We start from the raw sequence: 23,951 nt of genomic DNA, 5'->3' as shown, positions 1-23,951 counted from the left end.
GTCTTGTGTTCAGTATTTAGCTTCTAGTGGTTGCTTAGGAAATGTTAAGTTTGAACCTTTTGATTGTATGCCTTGTCAATTTGGGAAACATAAAGCTTTACCTTTTAATGAAAGTAATTCTGTCTTTTACACCTTTTGATTTGGTTCATTCTGATATTTGGAGACCTGCTCATATCCTTACTAAGGGTAGGTCTCATTACTTTGTCAGTTTTATCGATGATTACTCTCGGTGTATATGAATTTATCTTTTGCATGATCGCACTAGGTTACTTAATGTTTTTCGTGACTTTAAGCAGATGATTAAAACTCAGTTTGTTCGCACCATTAAAGTATTTCGGTTCGATAATGCCTTGGAATATGCTTCTACCCCTTTCATTGAAGAACTTCAAAAGGCCGGCACCTTATCCCGTCAACCTTGTCCATCCACCTCCCAACAGAATGGTTGTGCAGAACGAAAGCATCGTCACATTCTTGACACTGTTTGCTCTCAACTCTTCTCTGCATCCCTCTTAGAATCCTTTTGGGGTGAAGCTGCTCTTACCGCTGTTTACACTATTAATCGGGTTCCAACTCCTACTCTTTCCAATAAATCTCCATTTGAGGCTCTCTATGGAAAGGTACCTAATTATTCTCTTCTCAAAGTATTTGGTTGTGTTTGCTTTGTTTTACTTCCACCTCATGAACATACAAAACTTAAACCTCGCTCTCGTCTCTGTTGCTTTCTTAGTTATGACATTAAACACAAGGGTTATCGGTGCTACGACCCCATAGCCAAGCGTCTTTGAGTCTCTCGGCATGTTCAGTTTTGGGAACACAAAATGTTCACTAATATGTCTCCATTTTCTTTCGATTGTCCCTCATATTCTCCCATTTTCACTGACCCTGCCATAGATCCCTCTCCCGATTTTTCCTCTAATGCAGGTCATGACAACTTATCAGGTGATCACTTTGCGTCCAAGACTTCTCCAGCAAAAAAGAAAAGAAAAAGTCTTTATCTTCTTATGTCTCTAATCCTTATACTTAATTATTCCTTGTGATAGATCTTCTATTAAGGTAATGCAATTTGCCTTGAACTTTCCCTGTCGCGTAAAATCCTCGAACCTACCACGACACCATCCGCAACCCATTTTCATTCTCTTCCCTACCCAAGAAAGCGGATCAAAGAAAGGTAGCTTGCTTCTCTCCTTGACTGATGGCACAGTCACACCCCCAATCCTCAATATGATCTATGGCTTCTTCAGGATTCTCTAATCCTAGCCACCATCAATACTTCGCTTACTGAAGATGTTCTCACTCAAGTCATGTCCTATACAACCTCTCATGAGGTTTGGCTTGCACTTGAACGTAATTTTTCTTCACTTTCCCGTGCTAAAGGAATTCAAATTCACACTCGGCTGGCAAATGCTAGAAAAGGCACTATGTCTGCCAATGCATATTTTCTCTCCATCAAGCAAATGGCTTATGAGCTAGCTCTTGCTAGATAGCCACTCAAATGTGATGACATAATCACCCATGTGCTTGCGGGACTTGGCCAGGATTATGATTTCTTGACTTCAACAATTACTCTTCGATCTTATCTTGTCACCTTAGAGGAACTTTACTCACTGCTTCTCATCTGTGAGTCACGAATAAATCCCAATAATCAGTCTAATTTAGGAAACAAACATACAACACGTGAAGTGGGAGGCTAAATCGATTCAAATAAATGAATAATGAGTTTTGATCTTGGAAGCTTGAGTTCGTGTTTAGTGAGCGTAGCTCAGCCGGATATGCGCATAGAAAATGCATTACTAAAGTTGGGACATTTATTTACAAATTTGCAAGGACAATGCATTTGTTCACAAGACTTTTACAAAAATTAAGATGCGCTTTGCCATTATGATTTGTTTTTTTTCAAAATAAATTTAATTACAAAATTTTTAAAGTTTGGTTTTGAAAAAAGGCTAGATAGATTTGAAAGAATGTTGCATTTTTCATGTTTGTTATTTGCAAAGAAAATAATAAAATAACTATTTTTTTTTTCAAAATAACTATAAAACAACTCTTTATCAATAAGAAAAATATGTGCCCATAATATTTTAGTACACATATCAACAATTTTTTTAAAAAATTAATTTCATTAGAAATACGACATCAAAAACAATTAAGATGCCAAGAAGATGGCGAGTGAGCAATTGCGAAGAAATGAAATAGGTTATAAAAATATTGACAGAACTTTTTACCTTCTTTAAAGAATAATCTTGGGGGGGGGTTTTTTTTCTCAGTTATGGTTTATGAAAATATGCACTATTTCCAAAATATAAAAGTTTTATAATAGAATGAGAACCAAATGTGAAAATATCCAAGAACTAATGAGGCTCCAGGCAACGGCCACTGGAACGATGGGCTAGTTAGCCTCATTGATTCACATAATGCCCAACTACGCCCATCCATGGCCCAACTTGAACACAACCCAAGTCACTGCCAGCCTAACAAGAGATAATCCTTCAGATAAACTTCTCTCTCTATGGGGTTCTGGCTCGGGACAGCACTGAAACTGGTAAAGAAAGAAATAATCATTCGGCTGTGTTAACAAGCATTGAGCTTATAGCCATGGCTGTGTTACCACATTCTTATAATTCAACTCAATGAACAAAATTTGATACATGGAATTTACTGCAAAGGTGAATTAACAATGTCTTGCGGGCTGCAGCATTCAAGCTGTTCTTTGCTACATTAACTACAGAAAGAAGTGAAACACAAAGCAGGAACCTACAAAACAAATGAGCCTTCTAGACAGCTATTGACTAAAGGAGAAAATTTAAAAAAGAATTACACAAATAATACAGCACCCTGAAAAGGAACCCCATGCAGAAGGAGATGATGATAACTGGCACCGAGCTTGCGTTCAAATGCCAAAAGCCACAAATTCAGAATGCCGGGAGAAACAATATTAGTATGCATGCATCACGTGACTGCAAGCAAAACAGGAGGTCAAGGGGTGAGAGAGAGAGAGAGAGAGAGAGAGAAATAAAGTGCACATTTATGCAGTTGATAATACAGAAAGGAACATATGAAAAAAGCTAGTGTTGCCATTCAAGAATTTGTCGAGTTTAAAATATGGAGCAATAACATGGGAATTATTTGCTACATTAGAATATTTCATTGAACTACGGAATGCAGTGAAACCAGGCTGCTGGACTTCTTGGAAAAGCTTTGAGTTTCAGCATGTCAATCAGAAATAAAATTCAAAGAAAGGTCAAATCCCTTGGAACCCAATATTGGTTCGACTGTTCGAGTTTGAACCCAACATGTAAAAATCATGACAAAGCACATAATTATTACTAAGAATTTTTTTCAAGAAAATACTATTTCCTTACTAAGCTAATTTCTTAACGCATAGGTATAATCCAGAATCATGTATAAACATGCACATGCCGCTTCAAATACATACTTGTTTACATAAATAGAAATATGAACATCAGCATCTCAAAAGGATATTTAACCACAAATAGGGTTTTTACCAAACTATAGACTGAACCAGGTCTAAAACTTAGTTTCAAAGCTGTGATTTTCCCAGTTCAGCACGAAAGTGGATTTTGATTCTTGCTTATTTTGCAGGAGTGGACCCAATTTGTTGACTAAAATGAAAGATTTTTTTCTTCAAAAAATGAAATTTGGATTTCCAATGTCGAAGTATGGAACATATGCAGGCCTAATTTGATTGCATAACATGCCCCATACAACCATTGTCTACACGCACACGCACACGCATATGCATACGCATACGCATATGCATACGCATGCATAACATACACATAAATCATGCTCAGCAGAAAATAAATTGCAAAATACAATATTTCAAGTTAAAGATCCCCATCACACAGTTCTGTGGCACCCATAAGATGATCCACCCAAAATTGTCAAATAAATTCAATATCAGATAGGTGAGTACTATTTCTAAATAGTTATAATTATGAATGTTATTATGCTATAAATTATAATTAATATTGTCTATTACATTAATTTAAAAATATTTATATTATAATAATATAATAATATATTTATTTTTCTTTTTTTTTCTTTTTTTTTTTGCAATTGTCAAGAACTCCTACACAAAATCATGCTTTGATGATGAACATCTGACTTTTATTTTTCTTCTATTTTTCCCTATATTCTTTTCATAACAGTCAAAAAATTGGGCCCACTCATGCAGAAATTAGAAGAAATCAGATATTGAAAATCGATCTTCAAGATCCAATTTCAAAAAATCACCAGCTTTTTGAAGATAGATTTGAAAGGCACCTTGTTTTGTACATAGCTTGGCGAAAACCCCTAATTTGGTCAAACGCTAACAACCACAAAAACCAACTTTTATTTAGCACCTTGTATTGTATATAGTCTGGTGAAAACCCTTACTCTTTCTCACCACATAACAGAGTCGTGTCTTGTCAACAAAATTTCAATTTATAAAGACCTCTTAGAAACAAGGGGGTCAAATAAAAAAGGGAAAAAAAAAAAAAGAGAAGCAAAGTTACAACAGTAGACAAGCTGCACAAAAGGCTAAGAGAAAATCTTGCTGAAGCAGGCTGAGTTGGAAAACTTTTTTTGGTAGTGGGAAAGGTGGATCATAAAGCTCTTTTGTTTTTTTAGTCACTTTTGCCCTGCTTGTCTCCATTGTTGTAGCCCTGTGATTGTAGTAGTATTTTCTATTGCATATTTTAGTATAGTGTTTTGGTTGAAACATGTATCATCCTCTTCAGTTACTTTTTTCTCCATTTTCCCATGATTTAAAATTCCTATTTTAAAAACAAAGAACGCAAATTTATTACAGTGTCTTAAACAATTGACGACATATTTAACATCAGTTCTCGTGCACCCACATTTGTGCTGTTTAGTACTAAACACTGCAGAGAGGCAACTTGCATTCTGTCCTTCAGCCACATAATAAATAGGAGCCTTTCTTGATCCTAAATATCTAGGACCATGTTTAACAATTTGCAATCAAAATTTTCCTACTGCTTCAACTACAGTCCTCAATGGCTTGTTTGTCCTTGCAGCAACTTTAGCTTAAAGTCCGTGACTCAAACGACCTTAGTTGCAAGTGATCAGATGGCGGCATCCAACTCTATTGCTTTGGTGCTATTCTCCATATTAACAAATGCAATTTCTCTAAGTCAGTGCTTTAGGACAAAAAAGACACAAGATTTTGTCTTGTTTGCATGTGAAGAATGCCTCCGTGTTTCATTAAAGCACTAAGCAAATTCTCCAGTGTAAACCATCATTGCTTCTCTCACAGCCTCGGCCCACGTTCTCTTCCATAATAATCCTTCCACTAAAAATCCGTAAATGTTACTCTTTATCGGTCACAATCAAAATCTATAGTTCATGTCTCCCGATGTCATCAATCAGATATGCTTTTCTTCGACACACAGTAGAAAAGACCCACTTTGTTGCTATGGCATTGGTTGCCTACGGGGGCCTATGGTAACAACCTCTTTCTCATCAAATAAGACTAACTTGATGTAAAATAAATATATCTAATGTTACATAGCCATCCTTTCATACCACATCACTTGTTTGTTAATAAAAAAATATATCCACCTCCATAACTTGCGTTGTCATCGATATCATTCCACACCACTTGTTTGCATGGTGGACGTATCATATTAGGTTCACTTTTGTTATTGGCATTATCTTGAAATATATGAAGCATTCAATCCACAAGAAATAGCTAGATGATCCAATGCAAACCAGAGATGGACTATTACAAGTAAATTTAAGATCTCAACTATCCTATTCAAGAAATTAAGTGAAACGTGACACTGTATACAGTAAAACTCAGATGGATTAAGAGCAGCTAAAATCCCCCAGGGGGCTAGAAAATGGCATTCTTGAAATAAAAAATTTCATCATTTTAATATCAAGAGAAAGAGAAGACATTACCACAGCAATAATTGTTTACTGACGAGGTTCCACGAGGACATACAATGGCTTCCCATTTAGTGTGCATTGTCCCTGAAAAACATGCAATTATCAGACTCATATTGATAGAGTAAGAGAAAAATAAAATTCATTTTACTAAGATCCTCTCAATAATTCAGCAATCATAATATGAGATAACAAGGAAAAATTTTGGCCAAACAAGTTTAAAGCAAAACAACTGAACCCGAAGAGATCTTTTGGTTTCAACATTTAAGTTTGTAACTGCATCGGTAGCACTTCAAATGGTAAGGAACACTTGAGTCACAAAAAATTCTCACAATATAGAGACTACATATAAATGAGATGTAACCATACAAACATCTATAGTGAATAAATTTGAGAAAAGAGAAAGAGTCGATCGGGTGCACAGAAAATATTTAATTCATCCTACTTATTATAGGAAACTGCATTCCATGCCCGTCCCATCTAATACCACTCCCCTCCCAGCCTTTCAAATATATGATCTTCTCCCCTTGTACAAAAACATCTTGCAGACACTTCAGGATAGCTCAAATGTGACCTAGCTAATATTAATGGGATATATTGAAACTAGAAGAAAGTATACTTTGGTGAAATTTTCTAAGCATTACCTTGAACTCTGGTAACCCAATAACGCATGCGCATTCAACTACTTCAGCCCCAACACGTTCTAGTATGCACATTCCCAGCATAAAAAATGTTAGTCATAGGACCAAGTAAAATACCAGTATGAGGGGGAAAAAAACCCTACAGGACCTCCAGATCTTACCTAAAAGTCTTATTGCAGCAGAAAGGGTCCCACCTGTAGCCACCAGATCATCAATGACCATTGCACGTTCCCCTGGTTGAACAGCCCCGACATGCAACTCTAGGCAATCGGTCCCATATTCAAGTATGTATGCTTCAGATATAACTTCTCCTAAATATTCAAAAGTTTAGAAGCTTTTAATTAAATTTAGGGAGGCAAAATTCAATCACATGACACAAGAACCAATCATGGTAATTAAATCTTGGCCATTAAAACAAAAAGGGTTCAATTAACAATGAGCTTCAAGAATTCCAAGAATACAATGAGACGATTCAGGTTCTAGTCACTAAAGCTTCGGTCATGCTAGATGCACAAATTCTAAAATCCACATTCTATAGATGAGAGAGAGAGAGAGAGAGAGAGAGAGATTGCATTAATTCAGGTATCTCACAATTGCCCTAGAACTTGAAATTATTACAAAATCATTAATTTGGTAAAGTAGGCGTTAATGAACAACTTAATTTCTTTTCCTTATTTTTCTTCTATTTTACCATCTTCCTGTTGACAACTAAAGGTTCAAATCTTAGATATTGACAAGCTGTATGACAATTTTGGTCAACACAAAGATTTCATCTGCAGGATGGGTTAGAAAACATTTGAACATGAAAATCATTTGAACTAAATCCAAGAAGTGGGAAAAAATACATCACGCTTCAAAAAACTTTAATTTAAGGTCATCTTGGTTACAAGAGGAAATAATGCCAACAAATGCACTCAAAGGAGTTAATTTGATTCTAGGGTGTTGCAAGGACAAGAAGGTAACAAGTATGTATAATATTTGTACTTGAAAATTGCTGGGGAGAAATCCAAGAAGAGGAAAAAATTACAAGAAGCATAGAAGAACTTTAAATTAGTTCTTCTTAATTACAAGAGCAAATAAGCAAATGCTCCATAAGGAGTAAGTTCAGTGCAGGGTGTTGCAAGGACGAGGGCTACCCAAAAAGATGTGATCAGACTAAAACTTATATTTTAGCATAACAAGTTAGCACATTTTGCTATCATGCAAGTTATTATTGCAAGCAATTTTCTTAATGCATGAAGTTACTCATTCCAAAAAAGTAACTATAATTTAAGTCATGGGGAACCAGATGTTTGGCACTCTTAAGCTTATACTAAGGGCCTCACTGTCATCAAGAGCATTGATGATTTGCAGATTTTATTTCTTTAAGTTCTCTATAATAGTTTTTCGTCTTCTTCTGTTTGCCACTTCTGCCTCCTTATTGATTGTAAAATACTGATAATAAATTTTCATACCCTTGCCTTTCAAAATAAAAAAGTAAATAAAAAATAAATAAAACAGAACAAATGGAGACAGACATTTTCCTCACTAATTCCTCAAAAATTTAGTCTCTCAGTTACCAAGTTCCTAAAGTTGTTACCATTTACAATCTTAAGAAAATATAAATTTTGAGGTACAAAAAATATACCTGGCAACTTTCTAGGTTTACGCAGAGGAACAAATTTTGCACCAATAGCCAAGGCAATTGCAGGGCCAAACATAAATCCTCTAGCTTCAACCCCTAGAAAGTAATTTGATATTGTAAAAAAGAATCAAATAGATCATAAAGGAGTAATAATTCAAAAAGACCATATAGCCACCAGAAGCATTACATCAAACTGTAATATAAACAAAAACAGTTTAATGAGTTGGGTAATCATATGACAAAAGCTTTATGCTAGACAATGACATTTCATTGCTTCACAATGAATTTTCTTCAACTAAACAGACTACTGTCATTTTCAACTTGCAAAGTTCCAAAGCGAAACCCCTTTCTCAATCTATTTTGAGCATTGAAATTCTTGCAACTCAATCCTATAAAATCTATCGATTTTTCAAAATTTATCGATTTTTCAAAATCCATTCACCCATATTTCCATGCAAACTAATAAAATATACTAAGATGGACAAATTGTCCAAAATTTCCACCCCAATTTATGGAAATAGTGGTTGAAGTATCCCTATGCTGAGATATGCTGACTAGTCAACTTTGAAAAATGAAAATTTTAGTCAACTAGAACCATGTTTTGCGTGATGGAATCAATCCACACGGATGGAAACGAACCTAGAATGAGAATGAATCCGGTGTAAGGGGGCATGTTGGGAATCATTCCTAGTGGGTCCCACCATCAAACCAGGATTGATATTCTTCTCTGGATTGGGAAACCCAAGGAGGGTGTGGGAATGCCAATCCAGGTGGGAGGAACTTCTTTACTTCTTTTTTTTTTTTTTAAAGTAAGACAATTTTCTCCTTTTACTGTGGAAACAAAACAAAAATGCAATATAAGTCCTAATCATTCGGATTCATGACTAAAGAATCCAAACACATGAGCAGGAAATTAGGAATAAACCATTTTCATTCCATGGGAATGGGAATGGGAATGGAAATGGAAATGGGAAAGACTTGAATAGGATTCCTAATCCCACTCATTCCCATTCTGGGGTTCTGGTTGAACCCAGGCAGTATCATATTGGCAGGGTTGTCAACTCGAGCCCACAGCTCAATTATTCAACATCATGCCACATATCATAATGCCACAGGGTCAATCTCCACCTGCCACCAACAACACCGGCAGGAAACAGCAGCAACAGCCTCAGAAACTTATGGGACAAAAGATAAGATTTGACCAGCGCAAATACGCCTTGCACAGCCTTCATCCATTTTTCAACAAAATCAGCATTGATTCATCCAAACAGTTATACAAATAAGACAGTGTTTGGGGCCAATAAACTTTCATATGTTATGCGTTTGCATATTATGAAACAAATATAAATGAGATACCAGTATGTCAAAGACACGAACAATTTGAAGACTTCAACTAATGGTATTATACTAACATTTTATATTACCAGAGTTGTTTATGACTCAGCTTTCATAACAACAGGCGAATGCTGCTTCCAAGGCCATGGGAAAAATTCAAATTCAACTAATTTTGATTTATTTTCCTCTGTCCTAAGCAAATAATTTAACAATTTGACTTCCATAGGATGTCCAAATGTTCCCCAAATATCACACTGCAGGATCAGATTACGGATTAAAAAAATTTCCCGGACATAGGAAATTTTATAGGCAAGAAAATCTTCCTCAAATGTGAAAATACTATTGTTATCAGAATAATTTTATTTTATTATGTCAAAATTTCCCCCTGAATCAGCCTCGGAACCTCCAATCTAACCCCGAAGTCAAACCATGACCATAAACACTACAAAATGACATTTACATCCTCTTACTTTCTTCAACATTTTCAGGTTTTATTATGTATATATCATTACAAACTTAGTTCAATATTTTTTTATGGATCCGCTACAAATTGAAGTCAAACATTAATAAACAGATGAAACAGATAGAGAAATGGAACTGGAATAATTCATTGGCATTTTTGTTTAAAACTCTTGAAAGAGTCACCAATCACAAAGCTACTCATCAGTTTCTATGAATGTGATTTTTTTTAAAAAGAGGAAAACCAAATCAATGGGGGGAAAAATTCCACAGCTCATCAAACCATATTTAAGCATAATTTTGTTGGTCAGAATAACAATCCCACATCTTAAGCAAACACCTTAACCACCGCCCCACCCCACAAAATAAAAAATAAAAAATAAAAAATAAAAATAAAAATAAATTCTCACCTAGCTCAAATTATTCAGTTTTCTTATATATATATAACCAAAAGATAAAGAAGACCCACAATACCCACTTGGCATATATGTTATCCACTACAAATGGATGTTGAGAAGGCATAGCGGAAAAACGCAGAAAAAAGTATTTTCTCCCCACAAAGATCTCATCATATCCACTCGACAATTTTCATCAGAGAACACTCCCCCTCCCCCCTCCCCCAACTTCAAACCACGCATAAATCAATGAAATAACCATAAGAATAACAACTAAAAAATGCGAGTGTGTTTGTGTGTGTGTGTGTGTGTGTGTGTTTAAGAGAGAGAGAGAGAGAGAGAGAGAGAGAGTTGTGCACATGGGCAGCAGAACAAAAAGAATGGGGAAATGGAGAAGAGAAGGCAGGAGAGAGGGAAAATACCAGCAACAACAGAGATGCCCATGTCTCTGTAACGATCAACAAAGATGTCAACAGTATCCTTGAACACCTTGTGATCCAATAACAGCGTTGTTATGTCCTGAAACATGATTCCTATCACCCCAAACCAAATAAAAATAAACAAATAAACACAACCTCTTGGTGACAGACAGCACAGCCCTCATCACATTACAATTTACAAAACAAACAAACTACCCCTCCATGTAACTCCAAAACCCCAAACCCCAAAATTTCAGAAGGCAAACCTGGTTTTGGGAAGTGAGGCACCACTCTAATTGCCTCTGAAATGGCTTTCAATCTTGGGTCTCCCTGCAACCCATTCTCCGTTGCAAACATCTCTCTCACCTCCTCTCTCTCTCTCTCAAAACTCAACTCTCAGAATTCACAACTCTCCTCCTGCTTCTTCCTCAGCCCAAGCAAGCAGGAACTCAGAAAGGGAGAGGGGTGTGTGGATGTGTGTGTGTTAAAAAATGTATCTTTGTTGGCCAGAGCGCCACTGAACAAAATCCAACTGCTCAGTGCTCATAATTTATAGACCCTTATAAGCTATTTTTTAAAAAAAAACATTTTATTTTCATGGAGGAAGTATCCAATGCTTGGACGGTACTTTGGCCTGCTACTCTTCAGCTCCATGTTGGTACAAAAAAAATTTCCATGTATGGGCTACCCACCAAAAAAAAAAAAAGAAAAAAAATCCATCTGTGGGTCAACTGGGACCTATCCTCTCCAGTTAAAAAGATTATATTTACTAAAAATAATGTACATTTTAAGGATGGTATTTTCATTACAAATAAAAAAAAAAAGATAGCACTTTTGACATTTTTAAAAAAATCATGTGCTTCAGAGATTGTACTTTATATAATATATTTCCATATAGCCTTTCATCATATATATAAGCTAAATGACAAGTTCAGGAACAGGTACAGTTTGAAAAGAACCTTTTATATATAAAGTGTGTTTGATTGCAGGCTGTCTGACCCAAGTCAACTTATTTCACACAATTGTTTAATTAGTGCCTACCCTCATATAATCCCATGTGCTTTCTGGTAATTGCACTTTGAGGTTAATTAAAATTCGCTAGGGCTTTAAAAAGCCTTTTGAGTTAGACTGCTATGATCAACCAATTAATCCTGTGATTAATTTCTGTTAATTTGCTCCTTTAATTAATTAATTAATTTTTTTTTAAAATAAATAATAAGCTCTAATTGTTCCTCAGATCATATAGCTATTCAAAAAATGCCTGCATATTTAAAATAATGCTGGCTTTGCAAAATTTTGTTGGCCTCACAATAAGAATGGAACACTTTATCATGTTTACTTGTGGTGTGTGTATTTATTATATACACACACAATAATTTTACAAATATATAAAAATCATATATATATATATATATATATATATATACACACACATATGTACAATGACACATAGTAATTATGAGCACTCGTTTTATGTGAGCGCCGCAACTGTAACGATTTTGGACATAATGAAAGTTACAAGTAATTTTTAAAAATGTATCAATTTACTAACTTGCTCATTAATTGAGAGTTTTATCTTAATTTTAAAAATATCAAGAAAAGATATTTTAAAAGCAAACGGAGAATAATATTAATTGAGTTATTTTATTTTTTCTTAATTCATACCAAATATATTTGCGCGTGCGGGCGCATGCAAGTGTGATTTTAAAAGGGTTAAATTTAGTGCAAAAGACACTAACCTCCGTTAGATTTGACAAAAAGATAATGACCTCTTTTGAGGTTTCAAAAATTTCAAAACCCTTTTCTAAGGTTTTAAAATTTTCAGGAATCTCTCTTAAAATTTGTCAAAGGATATAAGCATTTTCTTACATTTTGTAAAAAGACAAATTTTTTTAGGAGATGACAATATGTTTTTGACAAACTTTAGGAAAAGTATGTGTCATTTTTAAAATTTTAGAGAAGGTTTTTATTTTTTTGTCAAACCTCAAGAAAAGAGAGTGTTTTATTCTTACATTTATTGCATGAACTCCTCCTTCTTGGCTTTTGTATAAGCTTATGAATTTTTTTTTTACTAAACTTTGGTTTAACTCTTTGAAATGGGCTAAATAAACATTTTTTATTCTTTGTTTTGATTCATCCACTAAGCATCTTGTATGAACACTAGGGGTGGTAAAACGAGTTAACAGGCTAGATTCGAACGGGTCATAAACAGGTCGGTATTAAACGGGTTCAGGTTCAGGATGACCCGTTTATTAACAGGTGACTACTATATAAACTGAAACCCGCTCGTTTAATAAATGGGTCACCTGTTTAAAAAAATATTTATTTTAATTTTTTTTTAAATATTTCATATAAAATGAGGTTTTTTTTAAATAAATAAATAAATAAAACACACACACACACACGCACACACACCTTCATTTTATTTTTAAATGGGTCACCTAGCGGGTGACTCAACCTGAACTCACTTATCCTATTTAATAAACAGGTCGGGTCCAGGTTGACTCGTCATTTACAAACAGATAAACTTATATGAAACTCAAACCTGGTTCAAACGGATGGATTGCGGGCTATTCATCGGGTTTCGACCCATTTTGCCACTCCTGATGAGCAATACCTGATATTAGATTCATGTTAGACTTTGACTAGTCAAATAATTTAACTTTTGACCTATGAGTGAAAAATAATTAGACCGTATCTGTATTATTTTTTTATGCCCACTGCTAAATCCTAGGCTTTATTCTCTGTCTTTATCTGCTAATACTTATTATATTGTAAAATATAATCCCATAGGTTGTAATTATGTATTTTTTGCCTACTGCCAACTTGTTCCAGCCACAAAAGAAAATTTTAAACAATTCTTTTTAATTTTTGTCAACTTTGAATGACAATATAATTTTAAAAAATGAAAAAAAATACATTCACTGAATGTGTTTTTACTATATGTTTTTTTAAAAATTATTTTTTTTGTCGTTATGCAGATTTTAAATAAATAAAATAAAATGGTAGTAAACTGTTGAATAGCCAATAGGCATGCAAGACAGCATGGTTGGTCCAAGCCCACAGGAATCGAGTCTCTTCATGGTCCCAAGGGTCTGCGGTCAACGGGAGTCTTACATTTACTTAAACTTATAAAAATCCAACGGCTGAGATGTTCCGCAGAGGAGATTAAATACACCATTCATACAATATTCTAAAAATCAATAACTCATTTTAAAATATTTTTTATTTTATGTCCAATATGAATATGATTGTTCTTGGAGCATTGGAAAGTGAATTTTGAAATATAATTATAATTATTTTTATTTATTATATTACTCTTAATTTCTATTCTTTTATATTTCATTATTTGAATCAAAAATTTTAATTGTTATTTAATATAAGGACAGAATAAGAGCATTTGTTCAATTAAGTTTTTAATTTATTTTAGATTTGGAAATATAAACCGAAGATGTGACAATAGCATACATGAATACACATACATTTTTTCAGTCTTGTTACTTTTAGATTTTAATTTACCTTTTGTAAGGTAATGGAAAATAAGATACAGAGCCTAGTCGTGAGAAGTAAACCACAATGGCAGTTGTGAAAGTGGGATAAACTACTACTGACATAGGCAATAACTATTACATCATTAGTAGGATGTAGATTGACTCGGTTTGCGAAAGAATAAAAAAAATACGCTACTGATAACATGGGCGTTAATTGTTGTATCATAGCAAATGGTAAACTGGCTCAGTTTTATAGGAGGTATGCCCATCTCACAAGAACTATGCCACTGTGGCATTAGCTGTAAACCAACTAGGTTTGCAAAGTAATACACTACCATTTACATGGACAACAACTACTATGTCATTGGTAAGTCGTAGATCAACTTAGTCTATGAAAGAATAAAAAGTAATGCTTCTCACATAGGTAGATGGTAAAGGGAAACTATTAGAGACATTTGGGGTAAACCAACTTTATTTATGAAAGAATACACTACCATTGATAGGGCAACAACCGTTGTTTCATTGGTAAGTTCTAGGCTGGAACAGTTTACGAAAGAATAAAAGAATACACTACCTCGAATTTGGGAATTGAGCCACAGTCTTTCATAGGTAGGTGAACCAACATGTTTTGGCGAAAAAAATGACTTCGAATTTGGTTACTCTAACACATGCCTCTAAAAGTAAACAAACTACCTTAGTTTGTGAAAGAAATTACTTTTGATTTCAGTGTTTTGCCACATGTCTACTCAATAGGGTGTAAACTATACTAGTTTACAAAATGGGGAAAATACCTTGGATTTGGGTACTCTTCCACATACCTCCAACGGTAGACAAATCAACTTGGTTTGTGAAAGAAACTACTTTGAGTTTGAGGTACTTTGCCACATGTCTTTAAAGTGAGAGTGTAAACCATACTTAGTGTACAAAAGGAAGGATAACTATCTTTGACCTAGGACAAGTCAATGTGTCATTGGTAGAGTGTTGGTAAACTCAGTTCACAAAAGATGTCTTCATCATAGGAACTGAGTTGCTGCGACATTGACTATAAACCAACTTTGATTACAAAAGGAAGAATAATGACCTTTAACATAAGACAAGTTGTTGCATCATTAGAAGGAATAGGCTAGCATGATTTACAAGAAATGTCATAAGAACTATGTCGTAGCCATATTGGTTGTAAACTGACTTGATTTACAATAGTGATAGCAAACATCCATTAATTAAAACTCGATTTGATTATAAATATTATTTAAATGTCGTTACATATATATATATATTTGTGTGTGTGTGTGTGTGTATATTAAACAACATCAAGTACATGTATAAAATACATATAATATCACTCATAAATATAAAAGAGATTTAAGTTATTATGTTTGTGGTGCATTTGTTTTGGTGGCTTGATTAGGATAGGTTAAGCCACACAGTCATGTATTATGTTTAGCGCAACAAATATGTAGGATGAGATTGACCAAAAGGAAGAGCATGATATAAGGTTTACCAATTCCCTATCATTTGACAGTAATATACTAATGGCTTGCTATTTTCTAAGTTTCAACTAGGGTCTAAGGTTCCCTTTAGATCAAAGATTTTGTTTGTGGAAATAAAAGAGTAGGAAAATAATAAGAAAACTCATTTTTTATAATATATTTTCTATTATATTGTTAAAAATCAACATTTATGATATGAGAAAAGCAAATGTTAATGACATGAAAAATCAAATTTTATTCATAGGCTTAATATATATATATATATATATATATATATATATATGTTTTTTATTTTCTTTCTCACTTTCCCTGATAACCAAATTTGAAAAGCGGATTCTTTATAGTTTCCTTCATTCTCAACTAATGTTTTACAAGTTTTAAATAGGGAATATTTTTATTTTTATTTTTTAATTAGCGTGTCTTTAATAGATGGTGATTCACACACGAGAGATGATAACTATTTTAATTAGTCTAGTTCCATAAATTTTAACCACCGAGACAAATACACCTTCGAATAATATTGTAGTACTCAATTTTGACAAGACATGTTAGTCAATTTGTTCGAATTCAACTCAAACTCAAATAGAATTGATTTGATTTCAATTATTAATATAAGATTGAACATCTTGAGTGCAACTTGACTAATTATGTGGTATTGTTCAAATCTAATTTTTTTTTTTATTAATGTGTTCTGCAAATCAATGTGCAGCAGAAAACCGTTCGGATCATGCAATGCAGCAACCAATGACGAACAATACGAAAACACAATCACACAGAGATAGTAAGGAAAGTAAAGAAACAATGACACAATAAATTTACATGGTTCGACAATATGCTTACGTCCACGGGAGCAAGTAGCTGAATTTCACTATCAATATCAAACTAGGGTTACAACTTTGCTTATATTCTAACCCTACACATACAAAGGGATTAGAAAGTTCCCAAAACACCCTTGTGTCAATCCCTATAGGTTATTCCTCCGAATCCCTAACCTACTGATCCTCCCAATTCAAAACTCGAAATCTGTGCCGACTAAAACCGTCAACGATTTCAGCAAATCATTGACGGTTTTAGAAAAAACGTTGACGGTTTCCTCCTAAGGCTAAACCGTCGATGTAACTATCGATTGTTTCTTCCTGTAGCCCAGCTTCCTTGTTTTTCCTTAGCATGTTTTCCTTGTGCATGTTTTCCACTCAATATGAGCTTCATACTCCAACAATCTCCACCTTAGCGAATATTCACTTCTTAGGAGAAATATGAAAGCATAACCCACAGCTCCACCTTGGATAGTAGCTTAAGATGTCTTCCATCTAGCAACTGGAGACGTTGATCAAGTCTAAATAATGCTTAAACTTGTCCGTGGTAATAGGCTTTGTCAATATATATGTTGCATTCTCAAACATGTGAACTTTCTCAAGCAGTAGTTCACTAGAAGCAACCAAATCCATGATCCTATGAAACTGCACATATATGTGTTTGGTCCTCGCATGATACACTTGGTTTTTCGACAAATAGATGACACTCTAATTATCACAATGCAGCTAAACTCCACCTTACCGAATACCCATCTCCTTGACCAATCTTATAAGCCACAATGCTTCCTTGGCAGCCTCAGCCACTGTCATATACTCTGATTCAGTAGTAGATAAAGCAACAAGTAACTGCACCATGGACCTCCAATAAATAGGTCATCCCACAAGGGTTAATACGTGTCCTATAGTACACCTCCTTTCATCCAAGTCCCCTGCATAGTCTACATCCACATAACCTACCACTGAACGATCACTATGTTGTCTGCTGAGCATGATGTCATAGTCTGTAGTACCCATCAAGTATATGAAAATCCACTTGACTACATCCCAATGTTATCGACCCAGATTTGAAAGAAACTTGCTCACCATATTAACAACATGTGCTAGATCTGGTTTTGTACAAACCATAGCATACATCAAGTATCCCACTGCACTGGCATATGAGACCTTTGACATGTCACTAATATCACCGTTTGTCTTTGGGCACTGAGGGGTAGAAAACCTAAAATGATTTTCCAATGGTGTACTCACCGATTTTGCATTGTCCATTATAAACCTCTCCAATAGATTCTCAACATAGCTACCCTAAGATAATCATAATCTCCCTAAAAATTTGTCTCTACGATTCTCCATCCCAAGAATCTTCTTACCCGCACCCAAATTTTTCTTGTCAAACTCTTTACTTAACAAGGTTTCTAAATTGATGACCTTAGTAAATTCCTCGCAGCAATCAACATGTCATCCACATAAAGCAACAAAAAAAATAATTGAACCATCATCCAAACTCTTCACATACACGCAAAAATCATACTCACATCTCATGTAGCCAATCTAGATCATGTAGGAGTCAAACCGCTTGTACCACTGCCTCGGAGACTATTTCAACCCGTAAAGTGATTTCCTTAGTTTACAAACTAAGTGCTCCTATCCAGGTTGACTAAACCCTTCTGGCTATACCATGTAAATCAGCTCCTCCAAATCACCATGGACAAACACTATTTTTATGTCCATTTGCTCGAAATGCATATTGAAATGTGCCACCAATCCCAACACTGCCCTGATGGAAGTGTGTCTGACCATAGGGGAGAAGATCTCATCATAATCAACCCCTTTCCTCCGTGAGTAACCTTTTGCTACTAACCGAGACTTGAACTTTTCACCTCTTTTTTATGATACCACTTCTTTCTTCCTATACACCCATTTATCGCTCTCTTCCCCTCTGGAAGCTCCACCAATTCCTATGTCTGATTCTTATGCAAAGACTTTATCTCTTCCACCGTAGCACACATCCATATAATTTTCTCTTGGTTGTGCACCTCCTTTTGAAAAGTAGTAGGATCCCCACTACTAGTAATGAGTGCATAAGAAACCAGATCATCAAATCCATACCTTAGGTGTGGCCTTATTAGTGTGCCTAGGCCTATCTACAGTGATATTGTGATGTTGTTGGTCACTTGAGCTAGAACTCCCTGCGTTCCAAACAATTTCATCTCCACTTTGAGTCTTTAGCTCCACCTACACCTCATGCTTATTGCTGTTGCAGTTTTCTGACACCTGTTTCTCTTCTTTTTCCTGAGTAAGTTGTAACATAGTTTTCTCATCGAAAATTACATCTTTACCAATCACCACCTTGTTTGCCTTCAGATCCCACAACTTGAATCCTTTAACCTCTTTCCAATACCCCAGAAAGATGCACTCTATGGACTTTGCATCAAGTTTTGATCTCTTCTCACTAAAAACGTGTGCATAGGCTGGACACCCAAATACTCTCAAACCAAAGTAGTCTACTGCACTACCTGTCCACACCTCCTCTGTAACTTTCCCATCTAGTGCTGCCCTTAGTGATCTATTAATCAAGAAACATGTCATATTTATTGCCTCTGCCCATAAGTTCTTTGCAAGTCTTGCATTCAACCTGCGACATCAAGCCCTTTCAGTTATAGTTCGGTTCATCCTTTCTGCCACACCATTTTGTTGTGGTGCCTTACGTATTGTGAAATGTCTCCTAATGCCATGTTGCTCACACAACTCCATGAACCTCGAATCAATGTGTTCAGTTCCATTATCTGACCTGAGACATTTGATTTTCCTCCTAGTCTGGTTTTCCACTTCAGATTTTCACAATTTGAACTTGGCAAATGTATCTAATTTGTGTCGCATGAAGTACACCCAGACCTTCTACGAGTAATTATCTACAAAACTCACGAAGTACATATGTCCTCCTCATAACGTTACCCTTACCAACCCCCAAACATCTAAATGAATATAGTCAAGGATTTCCTCTGTCTTGTGTGTGGCTGTGTTGAACTGCACTCTATTCTATTTCTTAAGCACACATTATTTGCAGGAATTCAACTTGCATGTTTTGATACCCTTCAAAATATTTCTCTTATGAAGCTTCACCATCACACGCTCATCCATATGCTCTCACCGCATATGCCCACAAGACAAATACTATTTGACTCAAACCCTACAGCTGCAGCTCCACCTATAACTGTGGTACCTAACAATGTATAGATATTCCCTGGTACTTTATGCCCCTTTATCACAGTTAGAATACTCTTACTCACCTTCATTACCTCACTCATAGACTTTTAACTAAACCCGTTATAGTCTAAAGTACCCAATGAAATCAAATTCTTCTTTGACTCGGGTATATGCCTAATATCACATAATGTTCTTAAAAAACTATCAAACATTTTGATTTTGATATTCCCTATTCCAAAAATTTTGCATGAAATATCATTCCCCATCATAATAGAACCAGAATTTACTAACCTGTAAGTGGTGAACCAATCTTTGTTTGGTGTCATGTGATAAAAGCATGCCGAATGTAAGATCCAAGAATCTGTGAAACCATCTAAACCAAATGAAGTCAAAAGCATATCACCATCACCGCTCCCTCAGTCTCCTTCTTCCACTATATTTGCAGAGTTTGATGAATCCTTTTCATTTTAAGCATTACCCTTCTTCCTCTCTTGACAATCTGATTTTATGTGTCCCTTTTTCCCACACTTAAGACATTGTATGTCCTTCTTCTTTCTAGAATTGGACCAAACCTTATTGTTACTGGGTCCGCTCTGAAACTTGCTTCTCCCACGATCCTAGTTACTCTTCACCACAAGTCCTTCACCTTGTGAATTCTCATCGCTGGCTTTCTTCCTTTGATGAAAACCCAAAAGGGCACTCATGATATCCTCCAATTACAATGTCTCTTTTCCCCATGTCAAAGTCATAACCAAGTTTTCATACATAGGAGACGTAGGTATGGAATTCAATAGTATCAACATTTTATCTTCGTCTTCGAACTTCACATCAACCAGCTTCAAATCACGGATGATCTGATTGAATATGTTGATGTGTTGATTCAGATTTGAAGCCTCTAACATCTTAATCCCATACAGTTTTTGCTTAAGATACAAATTGTTCATTAATGACTTTGACATATACTAACTCTCCAGTTTCAGCCAAACTACCGCTGGTAATTCCTCATCCATGACGTGATACATCACGTCATCAATGAGATAAATTCTAATAGTCACCACAACCTTCGCTTTTCTATTGTCTTTCGTATAATGCCTTCACCATACCCTACTGCACTAACAATTCCTTAACCCTCCTCTAACAAAGTTCAAAATTTCCCGATCTGTTGAACTTGACAATATTGAACTTTGCAGAAGAAATTACAGCCATTTTAATTGTTAGCCTAAGTGGCTACATGATCCCAATTGTCGTATTTTTATGATAACAACCCAAAGTGGTTCTTAGTTAAACTAATCTTTGCATGCTAAGTTGTGGCATGTGTAAGTGGCAAAATCACACAAATTCGAGGTCTAGTGCAAAGATCAAGCGAACATTATCATAGGCAAAGATCGAGTGGACAATCAAATAAGCAAAGATCAAGAGGACACTCAATTGGAAGATCTCAAGCACGTACCAATGGAAGCTAATGTAGAAACATATGTAATGGGGAGTGTTTGAGGTAGTATTTGCTGTAACTCTTGTAATTCTGTTTCAAACATGTTTATTAAGCAAAAGTTAAGCAAATTGCATGTGCATATTAGTTCATAAGAGTATATAGGATTTCACTAAGTCATAAGTTTAATACTTATAGTTGTTAAAGACAAAACAAAGAGTTTGACAAAGATATCCTATTCTCAAATGTATTTTCATAAGGAACAAGTTTTAAATCATCTTAGTGTTGTAATCTTTTATAGACTTGGTCCTAGTTGGGTTAAAGCCTCATTCAAGCACCTAAAAATCAAGTTAATGAAGAAATAAGGCAAACCGTCGACAGTTTGGCCAGGTGCTTAGACAGTTTCTAGCAATAGCTAAATATGGATTTTGCCCAGATGAAACAATCAACTATTTGGGGGTAAATAGTCGACTATTTGGGATAAATAGTTGACGATTTGGGGTAAACAACCGACGGTTTGCTTCGGGGTCTGAACCCCAACGGCCAGAAAATGGCTAGTTCTTAACATTTTTAATTGTTTTAAACGCCCAACGGCTAGTTCGTCCATTTGCCTATAAATACAAGTCCAAAGACTTGTTTAATGATTGATTCTTAGTGATTAACATTTAGTGATTATCATTCCCAAGCACACTACATTTTAGTTCACCATTTTTGTGCTCAATCTCTCTCCTGTTCTCTAATATTGTGTTGATTCATTACTTGAGAGAATTGTGTGAGGTTTGTGTTATATCAAATATTCACTCATTCAAGGAGCTTTGTTTGTAATTCATCTTCTTGTTGCAAAGGGTTCTTGGTGAACCGAGTTGCAAAGGGTTCTTGGCGAACTGTGATTGAAGGTTCTTGGTGAATCGAATTGCAAGGACTCTTGGTGAACCTTGCAGCTCTTGGTGAGCGAAAGGGATTGGTTCTCGTGTGAAGGTTCTTGGTGAACCTTGTGGCTCTTGGTGAGCGATAGCGATTTGTTCCCATTTCTAAAGGCTTGTTCGCCGGTGAAGGAGGCTTATAGTGGATTGTGGAATCCTTGAATGTGTCTCAAGGCGTGGACATAATAAGAGGCTGAACTACGTTAAAATTGTTTGTCGAGCTTTTCTTCCCTACTCTTTTATTTTATATCTTGTACATGATTTACATTTTACATATTTTGAAATAATTGCTTATATCTTGTTAAGATTTATATTTTATAGAGAAAAGCAAAAATACGCAAAAAAGCCTGTATTCACCCCCTTTAGACTCAACTCTAGGTCCAACAGTAATCAATAGCTCTGATACCAATTTGTTGTGCAAATTAATGTGCAACGAAAAACCGTTCAGATTATGCAATGCAGCATCCAACGATGAACAATACGAAAACATAATCACACACAAATAATAAGGAAAGCAAATGAATAATGACACAAGAAATTTACGTGGTTCGGCAAAGTGCCTATGTTTACAGGAGCAAATGGCTAAATTTCACTGTCAATGTCAAATCAGGATTACAAGTTTGTTTATATGCTAACCCTACACGTACAAAAGGATTAGGAAGTTCCCAAAACACCCATGTATCAATCCTTAGAGGATTTGCCTCCTAATCCCCAACTTTCTGATCTTCCTAATTCAAAATTCGAAATCTGCGTCGACTGAAATCGTCGGCTATTTCTTCTTGCAACTCAACTTCCTTATTTTTCCTCAACATGCTTTCCCTATTCATGTGTTCCACTCAATATGAGCCACATACTCCAACATAATGGTTTAGATCATAGTAAAGAATTTCAACCTCTTCCCTCTTTTTAGGCTAGTTTCATATTAATTTTTTTGGCATATTATGTTTAAGTTATATAATTAATGAGAAGTAATATGTCTTTCATCTCATGTTTCTTTCTATTTTTTTTCTAAAATTATAATTTGAGACTCGAGTTTCAAATCTAAAAATTTTAAATTATGATTGTAAACATATCATAAAGGACTTACGTAAATGTTAGTGTATGCACATAGTGCACTATTAGTGATTTCTATCTTTTTAGATGACAAATCATTTGCTAAAGCAAGAGGATCTAAACAAGATACGAACATAATTGCAAAAATCAATATGGTAGATTTTGGTCATATAATAGGAAAACATGTTTGTAAGAAGAAATATAATTGTCAAAAAAATAATAATTAAGAAGTCAAATTTGATGCAAGTTAGGATAAAACATAAAAATTATAGGTTAAGCAAATCTCTAACTAATCTACTAGAAGATCTAAATTAGATACTAGTATAATTAGAACACCTTGATAATAGATTTTGCCTTGGAAAAAAATAGAAATAGGCAATCAAAAAAATTGTAAAATTATCAGAAGGCAACTTACTATTCAACTTAGTTAAAAGATGACCCAAAATTTGAGAGTCGTACAAAAAAAGAGAGGCACACATATTTTTACTTTGTAGAATATTTTAGATTTCATACGAATATGATTCAAATATATTGACCATAGATCTTGATGTAGGATTAAAAAAGGAAATGGAGAGTGAAAAATTTAGATTTGTCAAAAGTACAATGGCTACATATTCAAAAAAGAAAACTTTACAATTGCCCATGAGATAAATGAGACAATATCAATTATGTAATAATGTACTTTGATAGCTAGTTGTAAAGTTAAATGACCGATATGGTTATGTGAAATCAAATTTTTCTTCCAAAATGAACTTGCTACATA

At 34.9% G+C, this 23,951-nt stretch overlaps 1 protein-coding gene and 1 non-coding gene across 4 annotated transcripts; one reads left to right on the top strand and one right to left on the bottom strand.

The window, feature by feature from the left end:
- Positions 1-1,484: 1,484 nt before the first annotated feature.
- Positions 1,485-1,623, top strand: LOC131159076 (small nucleolar RNA Z247). The gene has a single exon (XR_009137689.1). It is a non-coding gene; the product is annotated as a small nucleolar RNA Z247 (small nucleolar RNA).
- A 1,005-nt stretch (positions 1,624-2,628) lies between these two features.
- Positions 2,629-11,443, bottom strand: LOC131158221 (adenine phosphoribosyltransferase 2). Of its 3 annotated transcripts, XM_058112925.1 has the most exons (7): positions 11,050-11,443; positions 10,787-10,897; positions 8,179-8,271; positions 6,713-6,862; positions 6,555-6,613; positions 5,926-5,997; positions 2,629-2,954 (listed from the first exon to the last, which is right to left on the bottom strand). In XM_058112925.1, the coding sequence occupies exons 1-6, from the start codon at positions 11,138-11,140 to the stop codon at positions 5,941-5,943; spliced, it is 561 nt and encodes a 186-aa protein (XP_057968908.1). In that variant the 5' UTR covers positions 11,141-11,443; the 3' UTR covers positions 2,629-2,954; positions 5,926-5,940. The 3 variants fall into 3 exon arrangements, with proteins under 3 accessions (XP_057968908.1, XP_057968911.1, XP_057968909.1); XM_058112928.1 differs by lacking the exon at positions 8,179-8,271; XM_058112926.1 differs by lacking the exon at positions 2,629-2,954 and having other exon boundaries at positions 5,722-5,997; positions 11,050-11,305.
- Between the last annotated feature and the right edge of the window lie 12,508 nt (positions 11,444-23,951).

Source organism: Malania oleifera, chromosome 6 (genome assembly GCF_029873635.1).
Source record: "Malania oleifera isolate guangnan ecotype guangnan chromosome 6, ASM2987363v1, whole genome shotgun sequence".
Classification (NCBI taxonomy): Eukaryota; Viridiplantae; Streptophyta; class Magnoliopsida; order Santalales; family Ximeniaceae; genus Malania; species Malania oleifera.
This window is presented reverse-complemented; position numbering and strand designations above follow the sequence as displayed.

Bases quoted from the DNA above. Each gene is read 5' to 3' on its own strand.
- LOC131158221 (XM_058112925.1), bottom strand. From the start codon at position 11,140: ATGTTTGCAACGGAGAATGGGTTGCAGGGAGACCCAAGATTGAAAGCC. The intron at 6,614-6,712 runs GTAAGATCTGGA...TGTGCATACTAG, and splicing joins TGCTGCAATAAGACTTTTAG to AACGTGTTGGGGCTGAAGTA. The intron at 5,998-6,554 runs GTAATGCTTAGA...CATGTTTTTCAG, and splicing joins TTGGGTTACCAGAGTTCAAG to GGACAATGCACACTAAATGG.